This window comes from Geospiza fortis, unplaced genomic scaffold (assembly GCF_000277835.1).
Source record: "Geospiza fortis unplaced genomic scaffold, GeoFor_1.0 scaffold192, whole genome shotgun sequence".
Lineage (NCBI taxonomy): Eukaryota > Metazoa > Chordata > Aves > Passeriformes > Thraupidae > Geospiza > Geospiza fortis.
The window spans coordinates 7,415,982-7,438,065 of record NW_005054315.1 but is presented as its reverse complement, the minus strand read 5'-3'; the positions used below and the strand labels follow the sequence as shown (position 1 = coordinate 7,438,065).

General features: G+C 42.7%; 1 protein-coding gene across 1 annotated transcript in view; it reads left to right on the top strand.

The window, feature by feature from the left end:
* The window catches only part of MAP4K4 (mitogen-activated protein kinase kinase kinase kinase 4), a 163,860-nt gene extending 143,786 nt beyond the window's left edge, over nucleotides 1-20,074 (top strand). Inside the window, 8 exon segments of the mRNA XM_031056161.1 lie at nucleotides 3-107; nucleotides 4,278-4,421; nucleotides 9,538-9,672; nucleotides 12,012-12,112; nucleotides 12,837-12,986; nucleotides 13,839-13,998; nucleotides 15,996-16,135; nucleotides 16,847-20,074. Coding sequence (XP_030912021.1) covers nucleotides 3-107; nucleotides 4,278-4,421; nucleotides 9,538-9,672; nucleotides 12,012-12,112; nucleotides 12,837-12,986; nucleotides 13,839-13,998; nucleotides 15,996-16,135; nucleotides 16,847-16,930 — 1,019 coding nt within the window. The 3' untranslated portion in view covers nucleotides 16,931-20,074.
* Nucleotides 20,075-22,084: the final 2,010 nt, after the last annotated feature.

Sequence of the window (22,084 nt, the reverse complement as noted above, 5' to 3'; positions counted from 1 at the left end):
AGTTGTCAATGTGAACCCCACAAACACACGGCCACAGAGCGACACACCAGAGATTCGCAAATACAAGAAGAGATTCAATTCCGAAATCCTGTGTGCGGCCTTATGGGGTAATGCAAACCTGTTCTTCCCTTGCCATTCCTGAAGTGTCGTGTGCCAGTAGGAGCTTTCAGCCTTTGATAATGTATCTCCAAAACTGTAGCTGTTTCTCTGCATTTATTCAGTGCTTGTTTACATCTTTTTTGTTGCAAGACCTGATTATTATTGTGTTTTTTACAGTATGTGGCTTCTGCTTTGTTATGATTTCCCACTGGTACATACATGCTTCTGATGGCGCAGTTTAGACTGAGAATCACAGAATTATTAAGGTTGGAAAAGACCTCTGGGATCATCAAGTCCAGCCTTTGACTTACCACTGGATCAGCTAGATCGTGGCACTATGTGCCCCATCCAGTCATATCTTGAACTCTTGCAGAGATGATGGCTCTTATCACCTCTGTGGGCAGCCTGTTCCAATGCTTAACCATACTTTCAGTGAAAAAGTTCTTCCTGGTATCCAACCTGAGCTTGTCCTGTCATAGCTTGAGGCTGTGTCCTCTTTTCCTGTCACAGGATAGCTGGGAGAGGCTTCATGCAGCTCATCAGGATGTCCTTTTCGGCCCTTTCCAAACCCTGCTAGTGCATCTCTTGCAGCTTTTGGGAGCTTGTAGTAATCCTTGCACCGTACACCTGCTGCACACAGGGTATTCTTTTGAAAAATGATCATCTTCTTGAGGCTCTTGCAAATGTATTGTTGCAAGGCTTGATTAAGGTGCGTTGTGTAAGATGACTTGTTGCCTCAGTCAAAGTCAGATAGAAAAGGATAGAGGAACATTTCCCATTCTGAGACAGCTTTGTTAAGAGCGATTACTGCAGGGAGAAGCTGGGTATGAGATGTCACCTGACCAAGTCTGTCTGGTCTTCTTGTCACTAGGGATAATTTGTGTTGGTGTCAGACAGTCAGGATCCCACACTTCATCAGGCTTTGAGCAGTGCCTGTTGCCTGCTACAGTGCAGAATCTCTGCTGTAACCCCTAGTGAAGGCTTTTTTGTGTTGTTGGTTTCCTGGCCAGAATCTGTGAATTAGTTTTTTCATTATCTAAATGTTAATAGTTGATGCTTGTGTATGTTACATACATACTTATCTAGTATCCCTAAACGTGGCAGATTATAAATGCACATGCAGGTCATTAAAAAAAAACTTAGGAAGAGGAGAATTGGCCATTGCCCTAAGGTATATGATTATTGTAAAGGTAACACAGTCCCCTCCCCTTTTTACTTTTTTTATAGCTCTTTCCAAGGCTTTAGCTCTCTTTTGGGGTTATGTCCAGCATTCCTGTTTCTCAGAACAGCACTTTTGCCCCAGTCTTCTTTCCTGTAGAGCTGTGTCAATGAAATAGCTCTCCCAACACCTTGTCTTCCTATCTGCTGTTTTCTTTATTTCCAGAATTTACTGGTAAGAATTTTTGCCTCAACACTATTTCTGCTTGAATTCCTGTGTAACATTCTCTGATAAAGTTAAGACTTGTGCAAATGTAAACTTTCAGGCTGTGAGAGGCCAAAGGCAGAGGGAAATCATATGGTGTCAGTAAAGATGACTCATAATTTCTCTGATCTGCCTTGTTTTGCCAGTAGCAATTCGTGTTAATGGTTTTATATTTCTTTGATCTATATATCTGTCTGTTAGGGTGGTTTAAAGAATAGGTGTAAAATCCTAGGGGTGTTTTACAGCTGTAACTCAGCCCTTCATTGAACATTTAGGGCCAAACTGATGGTGATACAAGTTGGTACACATGCTTACTTCTTGATAATGTTTAACTTCTTTCAGCCTTAAGAAAAGCCATTTCATGGTGATGCTTTCTATTCAAAAAGAGAGGGACTTGCTTTGCTTTGCTTTTACCAGTGGTAATGCCAGTAGTATCTGGCAAGCTGCTAATTGCATTAAGTCTCTGATGCTGTTTCTTCTGGCTCTGAGTGGTGAAAGTCAATGTTAATTACATGGATGCAGTAACAGAGATTCTTACACCCAGCCTCCACAGACAGCCTGTACTTTTTCAGGAAGCATTTCCATTTGTTTGAAAAAAACAGAGCTGCTTAATTGTAGGGTGGCAGAGAAGAGCTCTGCTGTCTGTGATTGAGGAGGGTGTCTGCACTGTGAAATACAAACCCTGCTTGCCACCAGTGTAATGCCTCATTAGTTTCATGTAAAGTGCACATAGCTGAGTGGAAGGGGTTGGGCACAGGTGTGCATGAGAGCTCAAAGCAGGAACAGCTGCACCAGAAAGGCAGAGGCAGGAGAGGTGAGGATGGAGGCAGGAGCAGTGGAGTCCTGATGGAGGACAAGGAGGGGAAGGGACCCTGAGGGAGCAGTTTGCATGTGGCTTGCTTTGAATTGTGCCCACCCTGGAAAAGGTGCGGAAATGCATCTTGAAGCTTACAGCTTTGGTCAGTGGGTACTGGAGCTGCAGGAAGGAGACCAGCTGCTAGGCACTTCCTTGGCTGGCACTGCTTCAGCCTGTGCTAAGCACTGACTTGTGTGTGGCTCACTCTCCCTACTTCCTTCTGCCACTTCCCAATCTGAGGATTGTCCCAGTAAGAGGGACAGGCAGTGTGAAATGCTCTTGGGTGAAGTGGCCATTGCCCATGGGGGCTGTGGCTTGGGATCCAGTGAGTGCAAACCAGTTGGGAGATGCAGAGTGAGAGGTGGGCAGCACAGGGATGAAGGAAGTGTCAGCAGCTGAAGGAGAGCCTGGAGGGTGATGGACCTCCCAGGAGAAGTATTAGAACAGCAAATCTAAGCAAAAATGCCTTGGGACTGCTGGGACGTCTGAAGTTTTCTTACTGAAGAGGGTAGAGAGAGGATAACAGAGAGATGCATGATGGTTTCTGAACTCACTATGGGCTACATCTGTTTTTCTCATCCACGCAGAGGCTTTTAAGAGCCAGCACCAGCAGCTCAGTCCTCTCCCCATCATTACTGCTTTCCTCTAACACCCTCTCCTCTTTCAGAGACACCTTGTGCCCCCTGGGTCAGGCTTAATGTGCCCTCCTTTTTGCAAGCCTCTCCCATGCCTGGTATCCAGGGGGGTGTTTAGGTGAGCAATAATGCTCTTTTTCAGAGCATTCTGAGAAGGCACATCACTGCTGTGGGTGCAGGCTGCACTGAGACAAACACCCACCTGGGCCCTGGGCCCACCTACTCTGTCAGAAAAGGTTCATGATGGGATCAGCCCAGATGGCCTATTGGCACCAGTATAGTTGTATGTGGGGGTTAATTGTCTGACTAGGGATTAAGACCATTCAGCAGTGTAACTATGACCATCTTGCGTGAGTTTTGCTTTTCTTACTTCATTATTATATTGTGCTAAAGCATGGCAAGTTTTATATTGGGATTGCCACATGGAAGTCTAATAAAGTGAGTCATACATTGATGTGATTTCCATTTCCTCTACTGTACTTGAACTGTCTCTGCAAAATTTGTGAACTTCTGGACTTAAACACTATTGTGAAGAAATAGTTATGAAATTTAAGAGTGATAATATATTAATATATATTTAAAACTTAGTCCCATATATATCTATTACATAAAAAAATGTAATTGATTCTAAATAGTAAGGTTTTATGGACTCTTGGAGTGTTCCAGTGGACCTTTGGAACTTAGTGTAAAGAAACTGGCCTACTGACTTTTCTCATCTATATTTGCTTGATCTTTAGGAGAAGCCTGTGGAAACACAAGATTACTGTAGTTCCTCTAGTTTTAACATTCAGATGGAAAAGATTGTTGTGAAGCTGGGAACAAACCCGGTGCTTACCCTTTTGTGGAAGGGCTGCAACACAACCTGTTTCTCCCAGTGGGAAGTGTTTTTATTGCCATGTCCTTGTCAAGAACATCCTGCTACCACCCCCCTAACAACAGCTAACACATCATTGGAATGCCTAGGCTTGCATACCACTTTGTGCCTCATCCCTCCTTCCAACATTAGCATGCCCCTTTTTTGGCGGGGATCTGGTGCTCTAGAAAGCTCTCTGTGGTCTGCCAGTCTCTTGAACACTGTTTGGTGTCAGTAGTCACTGTGGGCAGGTAATGTGGAAAGCCTCTATCTACATCAGGAGATCTTTCAGGCTACAGGCAATGGAGACTCAAGCAGCAGTGGTTGGACCTGCTTGAAATGAGACAGTTCCTCAGAATATGTGAGAAAAAGTGCTTACTAACTTGAATCTCTGGTTTTGTTTTTTTCTAGGAGTGAACTTGTTGGTGGGCACTGAAAGTGGTCTGATGCTGCTAGACAGAAGTGGGCAGGGAAAGGTTTATCCACTCATCAATCGAAGACGATTCCAGCAAATGGATGTACTTGAAGGGCTGAATGTCTTGGTGACAATTTCTGGTAAGGTTGACTGTTGAATGTCGTATTTTACCTCCATGTGGCATGGTATGGCAGAAAGATTTTCTTGGCAGCCTGTGCTTTGAGGGGGAAGTCCTGACTGAAGTCAGTGGGTTTCCCATCATTTCATCTCTGAGTCTACAGTTTATTTCTGCAAGTTTTCCACACAACACCCATGCCTCCTTGCTCCCTGTCCTTCCTTCTGTGGGATGACCTTTAAAAATGCTGCATGAGTTTGTGGGAAATGTCTGACTCTGTTTCCTTGTTCAGTATTTGAGAGCTGGAAGTTAATGTTTTGTGAAATTTGGGAAAATAGCATTCTTTCCCTCTGTCATGATTGCTTTCTACCTGGCTTCTTTCTAACTAAAACACTACATGCTCCTTGGGTTTAAGGACGTTTTTCTTGTGTGTTAAAATCTGTAGATAAGGAAAGCTCTTGCAAAATAGGGAAGTAAGAGTGATGTGCAGTAAAAGTGTGAGAGTGAGTAGTACAGTGTGTACATGGTATGGAAATAACCAGAGTGAGAAGACAGATTGGTGCCTGGTCTCTCACTGGGTGCAACTTGGGAATGGCAAAGCAATGGGAGATCAAGGGTGGTGGTGATGCTTGTATTTGTTTTGTGTGTGCTGATGAAAAATGTGTTTTATGAAGCTTGAGGTTCCAGACTCTTTGGCTCCAGAAAGTTATGGCATAAGTTTAACCTGCTGTTGAACAATCTGATATGGTGCATTGTTGGTCTTCACAGGTGTTGGTCATCAAGCTACCTTTTGTTTTGTTTGGTTTGGGAGATGAGCCTTTGCTCTGCTGTGTGTGTGTGACAGGGAGGGATGGTACATGAGGTTTCTTACAGTATTTGCTGTCGTTGTTCAGACCCACCTAAATTTTTTTGAGGCTCTGGAACCTCTCTAAGCATGCTGGAGGAGCTCTCTGGCTCTCCCAACTCTTGTTCAAAAGGACACACATTAGACAATTTAGTGGAATTTAGTGCATTGGCGATGTTGTGTTACCACAGATCCGAAGAGCCATGCCCATGCTGCTGTCATCAACTTGGGATTTGTTTCTGTCTGGAACAACTGAATTTTATTGGCTTGTCACTTGCTACATGCTCAGATACAGCTATGCTGTGAAATCTATAAAAAGAAAAAGATGAATCAAGCAGCGTTTAAAAATACACAACCTGCTGTGTGTCCTTTTGATGTCTAATGCAGTATGTTAAAATATAAGCTGTTTGAAAGGCACTATTTGATAGAGTTTATTTTATAGCAGACCTTGTCAACAAAGATATTGTATAATCCAACTTGTGTAAAATCTGTTGGTTTGAAACATATCCTACACAAATCACAAGTGTCTGTGATTCAGTCTTGTGTATAATTGTTTTAAGTTTATTTATTTTTGCATCAGTCACCATTGGAGTACCCTGACACATCCGTTTTCTTTGTTTCCTTCAAAACTATTGCTTCCTCTGTGGAGACACGCTACATTAACCCTTAAGAAATCAGCTGATCCTTGGTTGTTCTGTGCCTTTGTGTCTGTGCCATCTCCTGTGTTTTATGGGAGGTTACTGGAGTATGAGGCAGAAGAGGCATCCTTGCCCAGTGAAAGGCAGGGCTGGGGGACTATACTCAGTGAAACCATAATGCTGTTATGCCCAAACTTCTCCTATATCCTGCTTTTGTCTTCTGTGCTGCACATCTCAGTTCTTTACCCTCATGCTGGACTTCCCTAAGTATCTTTTTATTTGTGATGTGTTGCTTCACCTCTCCAGGCAAAATTGGAATGCTGGAGTTGAGGGTACGTTTCTGAAAATGATTTTGCAGATAAATGATGGAACTGTCTCTGAGCTGTGTCCCAGCACTGCTACAGCTTTGCTGGTAGCATTGTTCAGCTCACTGTGGTGCACTCAGCCGTTTGTTCCCCTGGGTTTTTTGGGAAGTGATGTGCTGATGGTGGTAGGGTTTGAAAGGCGTCACCACATTGTGCGAAGAAGTTGCAGTGTCTTAGGGTTTTGAGGGGATTGTCACCTAAACTTGCTTTTAATAGACTCAACAGAGTCTGAAAACATGAAATCAGTTCTTGGCCTAATTTATATTTGAAATACAGAACTTTCTGACAACAAAGCTTTTGATACTGAGATACTGAGCCTGCTAGAAATGCTACAAGAGAGCCTCTCAGGTAAGGCAAGAGTAGTTGATTGGTGCTTCAGTTCATGCTGTTAAGAGGCAAAAAACAGTTTCATCTGCTCAGGTGATACAGTGCAGAGTCAGAAAAATGCTGGAGGAGAGAGCAGCAACGTGCATGCAGAACATGCTCCAGTTGTGGCTCCCTGGGGGTTTTGCCAGCCCAGCTGGCTGATGGTAGCACCAGGAAGGTAGGAAAGGATGACAGAGTGGAAGAACTGGTTGGAATCTGCCTCCTTAATAATTAAAAACCACAGTGACAATAAAAACAAAAACTCAGTATAGGAAAAAGGACTTTGCATTTGAAACTATGTGGGAGAACCCAAGCTGGGTGTTCTCACAGAATTCACTGTCTGATTAGTTCATTTGATGGCTGGAGCAGAGTTTTATTTCTTATTTCATGATCATAAAGATTGGAACCCTGCAAAAAATAAAAAATACCAGAATTTTGAAGGCTGTTTAAACTGACTGGTAGAGCTCTACAAGGAGAAGGATGTAATCTCCCCCACTCCAAATGTGAACATTAAGAGCAGAATAACTTGTTGAAATAAATGCATAGCCATGTTTATATAACTAACCGGTTCTGCTCTTTTCATGTCAGGCTGCAGAAAGGCAGAGGAATTTCCTGTCTTGTGACTTTTCCTTGTGGTCTAGACACCAGAACACAATGGGAACACACTTGAGATATTTTTCAGTTGTTTTGAAAAATGTTTCTGGTTGGAGAGAAATACCCTGGTGCATATCATGTGAATCAAAAGGAAAAAAGTAGCTGCATACTGGGAAATTCCCATGTGTACTGTTTGTTCTGAGTCCTAAAGTTTTACTAAGCTACTGGGGAACCTACTGCCATGGAAATATCTGAGGCAGAATTTGTCTCCTTGTGGGTAGGGACTCAGCATGGTTTTGAAAGCATTTAGTACACTGTGGAGACCCCGAGCCCTCTGAGCTCTTTCTTGCCCAGAACTGCAGTGGCTTCTGATCTGAACTATGTTTCCTATTTTCCAGTGTTTTTAGAAGAGCCCTTGTGGCTATCATATGCATTATTTTCATGGAAGGACCTTTTCTTGGTTACATGTGGGACTTCTGCAAATACTGTTTCCTGCATCAGTCCTCCAGATCTTGAGAAAGCTACAGGAGTGGTAGGGCTTGACCCCTTTATGAAACATAGCTTTCTAAATATTAAGTCTGGAGGTAAATCAGGATACTCATTTACTGCCAAATTTATAGTCCCATTTGTAATGGAGATAAACAAAAGATAGTGCAGTGTTACTTCACATTTCATTGCATGGCATCAGAACAGAAGGGCTTGTAAAATTGAGTAGCAGATCCAGTATTTACAATTACTTCTCCAATTCCACTTTAAGCTTAGTCAACAGATTTTTTACTTTGAAATTGCCTCCTCTTTTCCTCCTGTCCTTTCCTATCCAAGTAATCGTAAAAATATCTTTTGGACTGTGTTTCTTTTTAATGCAATGGTTTGTGGTGCTGGAGTCCATGGAGAAGCCTGTTTGCAAGCTGTGCTTCCTCATATTGCTGCCCCAGCCCCTGCTGATGCTTTTCCTCACAAGCCTGGCTCTGTTAGGGGATCCCTTACTGTCAGGGTAGGGGGTTTGTTCCAGCCCCGCAGTGTGGAGCTGGCTGTGCACAGCAGGATGGTCTCAGTACTCAGGCCTCTTGTCCTGCTGCAGCCAGTATTCCCCGAGCAGCCACCTGTGAACTAATCTGTCTATAGGTATTCTGTGAAAATTCAAATGACAAATTAAAGACATTTAGCTGAACTCTATAGCTGGATCTGGCTGGCAGGCTGCCAGGTGTGGCATCTTGATAGGTGGTGGCTTTTGGCAGCACAGACCAGTAGGGTGTTGCTTGGCCAGCCCAGCAGTGACTGCAGGACAGGTCACCTGTCTCCCTCTCACCTCCAATGGCTGAGAAAGACGCATGGCTCCTCATTGTGGCTGGTGCAGCAGAGCATGGAGCTACTCTGCTGACAAGTAGGGTCCCTGAGGGCGTCTCCTGTTGCCCTTCCTTTCCAAGAGACCTCATGGAGCCTTGTTAAATGGCTGCTGGTCAAAGCAGGGATGATCTCCCTTCCTCAGCTGCAGCTTAATCTGTGGAACTGTAATGGTTCCAAGCAGCAAAGCAGCTGGAGAAAGGAGGATGCAAGCTTTGACTATGTGCATTTAGGGCCATCTTCTCACTAGCTCAACAAATGCTTTGTAGGCCATTAATTGTTAAAGAATCAGTGGTAAAGTTTATCATGAACCTTGCTTTGCATTCTAAGAAGCCTTCTTGTATTGAGAGTTAAAAGTCTGAGCTGTATTTCAATGACGTGGCAGATGCGGTGTCAGGTGAAGATAGGGCAGCCTGGGCAGGTAACTTCTTTCACCTGTGGAGAAGAAACACCTCTCAGTTTCTGTGTGCAGCCTGGTATTACACCCTTGCAGCTCAAGGGAAGGGCTGCTGACAAAGCAGGCATCAGCTTTTAGCAAGCAGATGAAGTTTCAGGTCTCACATTCCATCCTGCTGCTCTCCTACAGTTTTGTGTCTAAAAGAGCCATTCTGACTCAGTTATATATATATAATTTAATCTCATGCATGACTCTTTGGTGCTTTTGTTGTGGGAGTTCCCTGTTCTAGTGGAAGTTGTCTTGGTCCTAAGAACCAGATAGCTGAAGAGTTGTTCCCTTGAGTTTGTCATTTATGTTTGTGTGGTATTACCATGTGTATCTGTCATTGATTAACGGGAAAGCGCATGTCTGGGTGGAGTCTGGAGTGAAGCTTTTGTAGATGAAAAACTGAGGGAGATTTCTGTGGTTGCAGCATTTTCTCCTTCATTGTTGGTTTGTTTTGCAGAGCTTTCTGTTTGTCTGGGTAGGGCTTTTTGCAAGTATCTTCCTGTGGAGATAAACCTTTTTTTTTTTTTTTTTCATTTTGTGTTCAGGTAAGAAGAACAAGTTGCGAGTTTACTATTTGTCGTGGTTAAGAAATAAAATCCTTCACAATGATCCTGAGGTAGAAAAGAAACAGGGCTGGACAACGGTGGGCGACTTGGAAGGCTGTGTGCACTATAAAGTTGGTGAGTAGCAAATGCAGTAACCAAATAGTTGGGATAAAGGATGGCTGAGAAAGGGAACTGCAGTGCATGTAGCTATTGGGTTTATGGTTTGGTTGGTTCTATTTCTAGCTGTCTTATCTGTTTCTCAGGGTGAACTTGCTGGCAAAGCACCAAAATGGCAAGTTACAGGGTTAAATTGAAGATGAGAGGGGGTTTTGTGGTGGGATGATGGGTTGGGAACTGGAGAGTGTGCAAATCCCATCTCTCTCCTTCCTATAATGGATACAGCTTCCAGAAGGGTGCTGATCTGGTAACATTTCACCCCCTCTTTAGGTAATAGAGGGATTCTCATCCCCAGCAACTGTTTCCTTTACTAGCAAGTTTCCCGTATTTTTTACCATGATGAATTTATGTGCTGGAATAGATTGAAAAAGTCTCTCTTTTATGTAGATTTTAGAGACTGGGATAAAAAAAAAAGTGGGAAGAGAAAGAAAGCCCAGGTAGCAGATGATCTTTGGGGAAGAATCTGGGCACAGAAGCATGTCTGTAACTTCAGGGTGATTAACTGATTCCTCTTAGCTCATGAAATTCCCTAATGCCGTCTCATATCTGCTGCACTACAGTTACAGAATCGAAAGTGTTTTCACCAGGCAGGTGCCTTTTGAGTGGTTTTAAGTAATTTAAATGGATTTGGGTGTAGAAACTTCCACCAAAGCTGGTGCAAGGACATTTGGCATTCACAGCCAGTGGAGTATATTCAGTGAGCCTGCTGCCCTGCAGGTGGGAATATGAACCAAAAGCTCTTTCTGCTGCTTCAGTTTCACGGTGCATCCTAATGGGCACTGGCTGTTGCCTCTGATTTGATTTTTCCCAGGAGCCAGCTCAGTTCCTTTCCAGCTGTGTCAGTCAGTCTGGAGCAGCAGCAATCAAACTGTTCTCAGTCTCCTCCTGTCATGCGTGTGCTCTTGGAAAAACCTGCTAATGGGGCGTAATCAATAACAATGGCAGTAAGTGACTGCTGAGCCAGGAGCCTGACCCCGAAAACAATTAATAATGCACTCCTCTGGTATCATACCCCAGGGTGTCAGCAGCATAATGAAGTGGCCTGCTAACAATACATCAGCAGCTATTGAAAGGAGGCTTTCCAGCAGGGAAGCGTCTGAAACAAAGAGCATTCTCTTCCTGATGAAGAGGGGTTTGTTAGCCTGGGCTGCAGCCTGGCACTGAACTTCCCTCTGAACCACAGAAATACAGTGGATTTTTTCAGGTAGTGCGAGGCCTCTGACAGCTGCGCTTCAGTTCCCAAGGAGGAGAGCTCTGCCAGTAGCTGGGCTTGCGGTCTGGACGCTGTCACCGAGGCAGCTGGCACTGATCACTTCCTTGTCTCTTTGATGCAACAGGGGTCTCCGATGTCAGGCTGAAGTGGTATTTATGGATCTCAGTTGCTTCAGGCAACTTTTGGCTCCTCTAAATGAGAAATTGCTCTTTTGAAACTTAAGATTTGGGTGAATTCCCAGATAGCACCCAGAGCAAATAATAAGAATTATCAAATGTCCCCTTTCACAGATGAGGTGGTTTTGTTCAACACCCCCCTCTTCCCCGTGAAAAAATTCCAGGAAGTCTTGTAAGCTAGACAAGACCGAACAAAAGCTCTGTTTTTAGTCAGTACAGCTGTGGAGATTGAGAGACGTTTTTTGTCTGTTGAAGAAGTGTCAAGTCCCTTAACACTTACAGCTCAGTCTTGCTTTCCTGCAGAGTTCAAAGAGCAAGTAGTGGCATGGATCACTAGTATAATGACACTTTATTTCTGATAAATTATGTGATTTTTGTTTTCTTTTTCTCAAATGAGTTATCTCAGAATTTAGGGACAAAGGAAAGTGCTCCACTGTTAAGCTTGTCTTTTGCTCTTGAAATTGAGTTATGTTGCAATTTTCATTTCTTCCTTCTTTCCTCTGGGTAATTTTCCCATCAGCTCAAACTCGCATTGTTGTGACTGGAACTGCCAATAATGGACTCTTCCACAGTCATGGCCTTCTTTTATTGGAATGTTCCTGAAAACAGCTTTTCTTGTCTTGATGACTAAGCACTGTCCAGTATGGAAAAACATAAGTGGAAATAGGTAGTGACTAGTTAATTCTAAAGATGGTAACATGGTCACTTGCTAGTAAGAGTAATGACTTCTGTAGCATAAATGTATCAAAGAGCTTAACTACACAGAAGTACCAATGCTAAAATGCAATGCTACTAAACTCTGAAAATGACGGTATTTCTTCATGCTTACCTAACTTGTCTGCTTTCTTGATGTAACTGGAATGACTTTGGCATTATGCTTAATTCTTTTTTGTTTTCTTTAATTTCAGTAAAATATGAAAGAATCAAGTTCTTGGTAATTGCGTTGAAGAGTTCTGTGGAAGTCTATGCATGGGCACCAAAGCCATACCATAAATTTATGGCCTTTAAGGTAACAGTATATTTCAGCCATAAGGTGGGATTTTCTCATAACCACTTGCAGTTATCCCTTTTACAAAAATGTTCTGACATTCTGTCATGGTCATATTCCAAGTTCTTTGATAAATCTCCACAAACTTTCTGTTATATTTTAATTTAGGAGGGTTTTTTTTTAATTATAAGAGTCAATACATTGAAAGGTCTAAATTGTAACTGAGCATAAACTAATAATGACGCAACATCACAAGTTTTTGTTTGCTCTCTCTATTAATAAAATATGGGACAGAGAGAAGTGGACTGAGTCTAAGCTTCTTTGTCTGAGCAGAGCAAGCAATGAAGTGATATTCAGCAATGCTATGGGACTGTTTTTGAATATTGCTAGAATGAAATTAGCTGGCTTGGTATAATTGCAGGCTGGTTTACAGACAGTTACTGTGGGTTGTGCAGATCAAAGTACTACAGGAGTGCCAAATTGCCCTGAACTTTGGGGAGAACAATTCTTAACAAAAAAACAAATGGACCAAGTAAACCCTATAGAAAATAGCTTAGGTGATTGAAATGCAGCAGTTTGCAGAGTAATCTGTCCCTGAGAGACGTGTCAGCCTAATGGGTCTGGTGTCCAGGGACCAGAGGGATGTGGAGGAATAAGTCCACAATGCGTGCATGTGAGCATGTTTTTATAAACCCCATCGTTGTTCTAAGCAGTAAAGTAAATCTCACCGATGGTTGTCCCACAGTCATTTGGAGAATTGGTACATAAGCCATTGCTGGTGGATCTAACCGTAGAAGAGGGTCAGAGACTAAAAGTGATCTATGGCTCCTGCGCTGGCTTCCATGCTGTGGATGTGGATTCAGGATCGGTCTATGATATTTATCTACCAACACATGTAAGAGCTGCTGTTGTGTCTGGGTTTTTCTCTTTCTTTCTGGTGGGTCACCCCCCCTCCTCCAACCCCTTCCTTTCCCCAAATGACCAGTGTGTCAGGCTGTCCCTGGGGATCACTGCCAGATTTTTGTTTGCAGTGGTATGTTGGGTTCAGGGGTTTGAGCAGATACAGCCACATGTGCTGTGGAGTTTGTGTCTCACAGTCAATCCTCACCTCGTGTGTCTCACAGTCAGTGTGTCTCTGTGGTTTGGAGTTGCCCACTCAGATCTGGTGAGGACCAGTGTGACTGTTTCAGGGGTGGCAGCTAAATGCCCAAGTACCCTGCAGATGTCCAGCAGCACAAATGACACAGCAGCCCAAGGGTTGGTTTCTTGCCAACCCAAGAAAGGGTTGGCAAAGTCCAGGTGACCTTAGCTACCAAGGTTTCCTGTTGTTCACTGTACACAGAGGTGTCAGATGGGCCACCCCAGGCACTGTTCAACACATTGCAGAGATTTGAGGTCTGCATCTGCTCTGCTTGCCCCAGGCTCCCTTTCTGCACATGGAAAGACATGGGGATCCCTACAGAGAAATTAATATTTCCTCAGTTTAGATGTCTGCCTTAAGATAAGAGGATTTCTGCCCCAAGGGTTTACAGGTTCTGGTCACTGTGGTGTCTAGCTTGAGGGCAGCAGATGCAGCACTTGTGAAGTGAGTGAATTTGGGACTCGATGATCTTTAGGGTCCCTTCCATCCCAAGCCATCCTATGGTTCTGTGAATCCCTGATGTGTCAGCCAAAACCAAAAATACCCCGTCCCTTTCTTCCAGCACAGGCTCTGCAGCATTAAACACTTCCCCTTCTGTCTCTGTAGATCCAGAGCAGTATCCAACCTCATGCAATCATCATCCTCCCAAACACGGATGGGATGGAGCTGCTGGTCTGCTACGAGGATGAAGGAGTTTATGTCAACACATATGGAAGGATAACCAAGGATGTGGTTCTGCAGTGGGGAGAAATGCCAACTTCAGTTGGTAAGTTCCTCTGGTGAGCCATGTGCTCTTAGGGAGTGTGAGTCTGTGTGCACCTGGGCAGGAGGAGGGAACATCCAGTGTGCTGCTTCTGCATCTGAAGGCAGTGCTGTATTATTTCTGGAAAACAGCTGTGCAAAGTGAGGAGTAGTCATATGGATCTCCTTTGTGCTGAAGTTTTTGTGAATAAAACCCAAACAATCAAGTTGAGGAGTTCATGACTGAGAAACTCACCATGACCTCTGTAGGTCCTCTGTACCTCTGTAGAAATTCACCGTGACCTGCTGCATAATTTTTGCTAGACAGCCACAAAGTTGTGGAAACCTTTCAGTATTAAGGCATATAAAGTGGCAGATGAGTAAAACACTATGGGTAAGTCTGTGTAGATAACAAAAGGTGTATGTACCTCATTTGATGTCTTTAATTCACCCTCAGATTGCTCATCTCTCCTAGCACCATTCTCCCTCATCTCTCCAGCTCAAAATAAGGTCGAGAATGAGAACAGTGAGTGTACTACCACCCAAGTGCACACCAGAATCCCTCCTGCTTGTGCTGCTGTAATTCAGTGCAGAGCAAAGCAAGGGCTGTAGGCACACCCTCCTTTTGTTGGGCAAGCACATTGCATTTTATGGGATGTGGGATGGCTGCACATATTGGGAGATGATGGCTGATAGCTGTGTGAGCAACAATGCAGGAGGAAATTGAAAGAAGTTAGATGCACAGCATGTTCCCTCCTGTGCTGATTAACTCTTGACTAGATCTAAAACCAAGCAGAATATATCAGCTGGCAAATTCCAGAGCCTTTGGAGACTTGAATGCTTGTGAAGTATAAATGGCACTGAGGCCACCAACACCATCTGAACATCTCATCTGGCAATTTTTAGTAACTGTTGGGCCCAGTTAGCACTAGTGGAGCATTTAAAAAGGAATAATTTTCCATTGGGATGGTATATGCACTGTTAGTGTACATTATACTGTAGTAGATAATTTGATTTAATTTCGCTGAAAACTAATATAAATACATTACATAAAAGGAAAGTACTGTAATAGTAAATATTTTTTAATTTTGCTGGCTAGGAAGTCCTTTTTATTCTTCTGTTAAGTAAGCATGCAAATCAGAGGCAACAGCTTAGTCTTCATTAAGTTCCCTTATGTTATTTTTGACAGGATTCCTAAGACTGTCCATCAAATTGCTTTGTGAATATACCTTTTTTATAATGTTGGTGACTTTACTTTTTATTTCATTTGCTTACTGCTGTCAAAAATAGATTTTTTTTGCTCATGCTACTACTAATCTTTGTTGCCTGTGACACTCAAAGGAAAAATGTTTGATTTGTTGTTATTTGTACACAAAGGGATGCAATATGTCAAATAATAATATTTCTACTTTGAGAGCTTAATGTGAGCGTCTTGTGAGATACACAGAATGATTTGCATTTGGCTTTCTCAGGGAGATCAGTTTTTCAATTATTACTCCTATTAAGAGAGGCTAGGTAATTTTTTTCTAGTTTTACCTTTCCCTCTCATTCTTTGTTTTTGCTGACAAACTCCATCAAGGAGGGAAAATAACACATAAGACATAGAGCTGATGCTTGGGACACACTGTAGTGGATGTCTTAGTCTATTTAAACCTTGGCTTCTGCTTTCTCCTAGTCAACACCAAATTAATATGTCTCTTTGTCCCAGGCTTGGAAGAAAAGGCCTGTGTAAAAACTCAATGTTCCTTCCATTAATTAAAGGTTATAAAGTTTCCTTTGTTATGAATGCTCAAGAAAGAAGTATATAACATAGAAAACACACAAAAGAAATTAAAATTAAAAAAGGGTATTTTTTAGGCATCTTGAATGTTCTGAGGACAGAAATAGCCCTCTGAACATGTGTGTAGCTACAATAACGCACATGCAGGTAATTTTTATCTAGAGTTTGTCAGGATATTTTGTGCTTTTCCCATTTTTCCTGCTGCCCTCTGCCTGTCCTAATGTGCTGTTTTCTTTCCAAAGCATACATCCGATCTAACCAGATCATGGGCTGGGGAGAAAAAGCAATCGAAATACGGTCGGTGGAAACTGGACACTTGGATGGTGTGTTCATGCACAAAAGGGCACAAAGACTCAAATTCTTATGTGAACGCAACGACAAGGTACATTCCCTCCCAGCAAGGGTTTTGCCAAAATGATAAACGTGTACTTCAGTTGGGTGCTCAGGTTGGGGTGACCCTGAGCAGCAGCCAAACACCCAGCCAGCCTCAAGCTCTCTCCCCTTACCCATGGAAGGGAAAGGAAATAGTCAGAAGGCAAAAAGACTCATGGATTGAGATATGGAGAGTTTAATAAGACAGCTTTTACATGCAAGCCAGACAAAATAAGGAGGTAATACATAGTCTCCCATGGGCAAGTGGATGTCCAGATGTTTTCCACACACAATGCTTGCTTGAGAAGGCAGATGTCATCACCACAGTGTCCCCCGTTTCCCTGAGCTTTTATTGGTGTACATGATGCTGTGTGTTCTGGGACATCCATTTCGTCAGTTTGGGTCAGCTGTCCCAGCACTGTCCCCTTCCAGCCTTTTGCCCATCCCAGCCCACTGGCCTTTTAGGGGTGAGGGAGCTGGAGTGAAAGCCTTGATACTGTGCCAGTGTTGTTCAGCAGTAGCCAAAACACAGATGTGTTAACAACGCTGTTTAACACAGGTGCAGAGCCCTGCAGCAAACAGGCTGCTATGAGGAGCATCAGCTCCATCCCCACCAGCTCAGACCAGCACTGCAATTGCACTGCAAATACTGAGAGACTGAAGGCACATTGGAACCACTGCTGTCCTACCTGTTGAATTTGCCAATCTCTTTTCTTTGCAGGTTTTCTTTGCCTCCGTGCGGTCAGGTGGAAGCAGTCAAGTCTATTTCATGACCCTTGGCAGGACTTCACTTCTGAGCTGGTAGAAGCAGTGGGATTTGGAGAGGAATTGCTGACATCCAGAGTCTGAGATCTTCATAACTTGGAATTATTTTCAACTGGAGTACAGACCTGCACGAGTGCAGCACTCTGTGTAAATGTGTGTGCAGGCATCACTGGTGTTAGGTTTCTTTATGTTTTTCAACTGAGGCTGCGAGGCAGCTGGTGCTGTAAAGATATTGCCATCAGGTGCTACAATGTCTTTGAGATTTGGGATCACGCTAGAAAGCTACAGGTCTTCTTTTCCCTTCAGCTCCAGTGTTCCTAGGATTTGAAGGACTCTGTTTGTTAGTGCTAAAACAGAGGAGGAGGGGAAAAAAGGAAGAAAAACAAACCAGGCTTACCATGACCATGCTGTTTGTTGAGTGGACAGGAGGCAGGCAAGAGAAGGTGAGAAGTGGTGTAGAGAGTCAGACTGGCTGAAACAGAGGGCAGATCTAGTCTAGTAATGTTAACAATGTATTTAATTGACATTTCTTTTTTGTAATGTGACAATATGTGGACAAAGAGGAAGGTGCAGGTTTTAAGAAGTTAATATTTATAAAATGTGAAAGACACAGTGACTAGGATAACTTCTTTTTGGGGACAGGGAGGGTGGGAAGGGGCTTGGGATGGAATTCTTAGGGGTTTTTTGTTTCTGCAGTTTTATTTTGGCCTGGCCAATAACTTTAGTCATTTTCTGTGTACCAGGTGTTGCCTGAAACATGTGCAGGTGATTAAAAAAAAAAAAGGAAAAAAAAATTCATTTTCTATAATGATTCTGTGTTAGGCCAGAACTTGGTTATGTCACAGTATTAGCACTGCCTCAGTTAAAGGTTTAATTTTTGTTTAAACCTAGAAGTGCAACAACAGTTTTACCACAGTCTGCACTCGCAGAACTAAAAAAAAAAAAAGAAAAAAAAAAAAAGAAAAAAAGAGAAATAAAATCCAAACTACATATGTTTATTTTTTTGTGCCTACCTCATTGTTTTTAATGCATAAAATAAAAGAGGTGGTTTAGTTTATACGTTTTTAGAAGAAAACCATTAATGTCTAATTTAATCTTAATACCAAAACTACCAGATTGAAAGGTTTCTGACTGTTATTGCAGAGCAAGTTTCAGCAGGAGGAGCGAGTAGTCCCTTGGGGCAATAGTCGTAGCGGTATGGCAGTGAGACACTGATTAATGTAATCTGCTTACAAAATTTGGTAAAGCAAGCATTTTTTAAACCAGTTTCATCCTTAATAGAAGTATGAATTTAGCCTAAACCAGAGGTTTGACTCTTCTAACACATGGGCTTAGTAACAGGCAGGTAAAAGTAACTAGGCTAGTTCTATAAATTGTTAAATGTTGTAGGAAACATTTTGGGGCGGTGATGTTTTTCTTTTTTAAGAATGCAATGCACTAAAACTCTTTTAAGAATGTAGTTAATACTGCTTATTCATAAAAACAGCATATACCTGTGTTTAGATGTAAGATCCCAGCTCTGGCTTTTTTCCTTTCTTTTTTTTTCTTTTTTTTTAAGTCAGTTTTATTTTATGAATAAGTTCTGACATTTTTAATAAATGTCTTGAGAGTAATAATTTGTTTAGTGGCTACATGTTCATTACTTGAGAAATCTTGAGTGTATAGTAATCTGTTGGTGTTGTAATAATGCACAGTGTCACGATTCAGCCATTTTCCTTTTTGTTTTCTTTTTTTTTTTTCCCCTTAATTCCTTTGGTGGGGTACTTTGCTGACAGCTGCCTTAAGCTGTTCATTCAGTGAACAGGCTCTCAGTGTTTCATGGGCTTTGTCTTCTGCTGTGGTTAACTTTCCTTCATGGCATGACAGGTAGGGCTTTTTAAACACGTGTTCTTCAATTCAGTCAAGCTGATGGCTCGAGCGACTGGTCACACAATAATTTAAGAGCCAGGAGCACCAAGTGTGCAAAGCTCAGACTCAACAGACCCTTCTTTTGGTGTCAAATCTGACTGCTGTAAATCCTTCAACCCCGATCAGCGCTGCTGCTGAGGACTCTCCTTCGAGCATCGCAGACGGCTGAAAAGCGAGCGGTAAATGCGTAACCTCCAGCGCATGCGTGTGCACACAGCAACCCCCACTCCCCCACCCCCCAAAAAGAATCAAAACTCAAGAAAGCCTTACATTTGCTGGCGGAGGAATACCTAGAACTATTTTTTTTAATTGTATGACTTTGGATAGTGTTGAAGGTGAAGGATGTGTTCTTTTCAGGCCCGGTGTGGTCAGCCAGAAGAACGATCGACCTTTTGTACTATAATGAACTAAAGGGGACTCGGAGACACAACGTGATGGTAGACATGGGTGTGGTCACAGAGCTGCCCTGTAGTGTAGTTTGCCGAAGGTGATTCAATCGAATGTCAGTCTGCGTGATTTAAATCTTCCAGTGCTATGTGGTCACAATTAATCTAGTCCTTGAAAGCTGATGCTGTTCACCTAGAGGAAGATGCTCCAGTGCTATAGGGATGCCCAGGTCATGGATATGTGCTGTTGAAGTTTTGAGGCTCCAGGGGAGGGTAGAAATCTCCTTCCTTCAGAGGGTCTGCCCATCTGGCAGCTTCTGCCTCCACAGAAGTGCCAACATGGCAAGGTAAAAACAGTATTACAAAACCACTTCGTATACCAACATCGAACTCTTCAAACAGTGCTTTTGTAAGCAAAGAAGAAAAGAAAAGCTCCTAGGTTTAGTTTTAAGCTTTAATAAGTAATAATTTTCTGTATCTTTAAGTCAAAGTAACCCTAACTTGTATGACTGCAGTGTTTTTATTTTTTATCTTATGCACATGTTATGTTGGAGAAAATGTTTACAAAAATGGTTTTGTTACACTAATGTGCATCACATATTTATGGTTTATTTGAAAGTGATTTTTGTGGGTTTTTTAGTTTTTCATAGTAGTAGTAGTACACTTTTTGTGATTTATAACCCCAAACTCTGCTGATTATAAAGATGCTAAACAATAATACAAAATGACAAACTGCATTAAAATTACTAATCGTAGAGCTGCAAAGCAGACTGGTGACAAGTAAAACACTCAGCCTTTTTTTTGCAGTGCTATCTAACTTGTCTTCTGTGTATTATGGAAATTACTGTTTTTTCCCCGTTTTTCCTTAAATAAAGTCAAATTGACACCTATTGTATGTGAAAAGTACTTTGAATATCTACTGGCTGCAGAAATCAAGCTGCATGTTGCCTAGTTGCATGTTACCATAAGAACAAAAGACTTATTGTCAAATCTCATAATTTTAGAGACTTTGACAATAAATGTGGGCTTTTGAGGGCTTTTTTGTTGTTGTTTTTCTTCTTCTTCTTCTTCTTTTTTTTTTTTTTTTTTTTTCTTAAAGCCCAATCTCCTGGTGCAGTTGCTCTTTTGAGAACTGCAAGTTTTGCTTTTACAGAGAAAGGAGAGTGAAAAATCTTAGAAATGTGAGTGTGGGCCAGAAAGAGTTGCACACGGAGAGCTTGGGTGCATTGTGAACGTGCCCTCCTGCCACGCTGCCTTCAGGCCTGTGGTTTTTGTAAGCTGGCATTGCTTTATTGCCAAGAGTGCAATGAACAGCAGTCCTGAGCTGGACTCTGGCACGGCATTAAAGCATGGCTCAAAAAAAGCCAGGCTTTTCCTAAGCCACAAATACTGAGGAGGTTTGATGCAAAGTTGCTGGTTTTGCCCCCAGGGTTCCCCTTGGGCTTTGCCTGTGTTTTTCCACCAGAGGCTGTGTCTGTTTTCTGCAGTGGAGATAAGCAGTAGACGTTTCCTTCCGACTAGGCTGGTCTCTGTGAGAGGAGGAAGAGGAGGAGGAAGTCTGTGGTCCCAGACTTCTGCCTTTCCTTTCATCTGCAGAAGGCACGGGGATGTGGTTAAGCTGAAAAATGTTTCAGGGTTTCATTTGCTTCCTATAGACAAAGGTATCTGAAATCCATAAGTCTCACAGGTTTTCCACTTCTGCAAGGATAGATACTGACTGAGCTTAAAAAACTCAGGACCAGCCAAGTGCTGGTCAGGTTCCTGCTGGCTCCCCTGCAGTTGCTGCTTCAGAGCTGCTGGTTTTCCTCAGTCATCCTTGACCCATTGTTGAACATGCTTAGGTGCAGTTGGGTGAGCACTGTTAGCTGGTTGTGAAGACAGGTGTGAGCTGATGCTTGTTCCAGTGTGCAGTAAGGGGCTGAAAGCAGCAACCCCAGATGTGACTTTTGGAGCAGGTGCTGGCAGAGGCAGTGGAGAACAGGGAAAACCTTTGTGCTTCACTGAAGAAAGGCACTATTATGGTGACTTACAGTAAGAAGGAAATTAAAAAAGAGCATTGGAAACCATGTAGCAGATCTCACTCCTCTATGGGACTTAGGTAGGTAGCAGTGGTGAGAGAGACACAGATTTTTTACTTTGTAGGGAGGGAGGGATGTCCGTGGGGCAGAAGAGGACAAACAGTGTAGCAAAGGATGCGCATGTACATCTTTAAAATTAACAACTGAATTAGTCAAACCAGAGAGAGAAATCATCAAATGTCAAAATTGAAACAAATTTTTACAAAGCTTTAAAAAATGCAGATTAAATATTAGTAAAGTGCAGAACACATACCTAGAAGATTTAAGCAACAAAAATCTAAATTAGAGAAGATAACAAGAGCCAGCCCTTTTCAACGGATTGCTCTGCTAAAAGACTTGTGCTAGAGCAATAGGATTGCATAGAACTGTATACAAAGGTGGGAAATTCCTGGTTTGTGGGCTGCTACCTTTTGTGCAGAGACCTTGTTAATTCTTGCACTTGTATTCATGTTGTGGTCTGGGATGAGGACTGTAATACTCCTGAAAAGACACTGAAGTTGCAGAAACTTCAAATGCAAGAAGAGAGCTGATGGCAGAGAGGGGGCTCAGTCCTTCAACACAGGACTCCATGGTCTCAAAAAGCTCCCTGGCAACAAATACAGTAGTAGTAATGGGACTGCATTTCCACCTTAGGGTCTTAACTTGTGAGCTCCAGCATCTCAGCCCAAAGCTGTTTCACTCTTCTAAAATCACTAAAGAAATACTAGCACTGAATTGCGCCACTTTGCCTAAGCAGCATTCAACGAGCAGTTGTCACGGCCAGCCTGGGTCACTTGCTGCTGGATGTCACTTTGCCAGGGAATCCCAACCAGTCCACAGGGA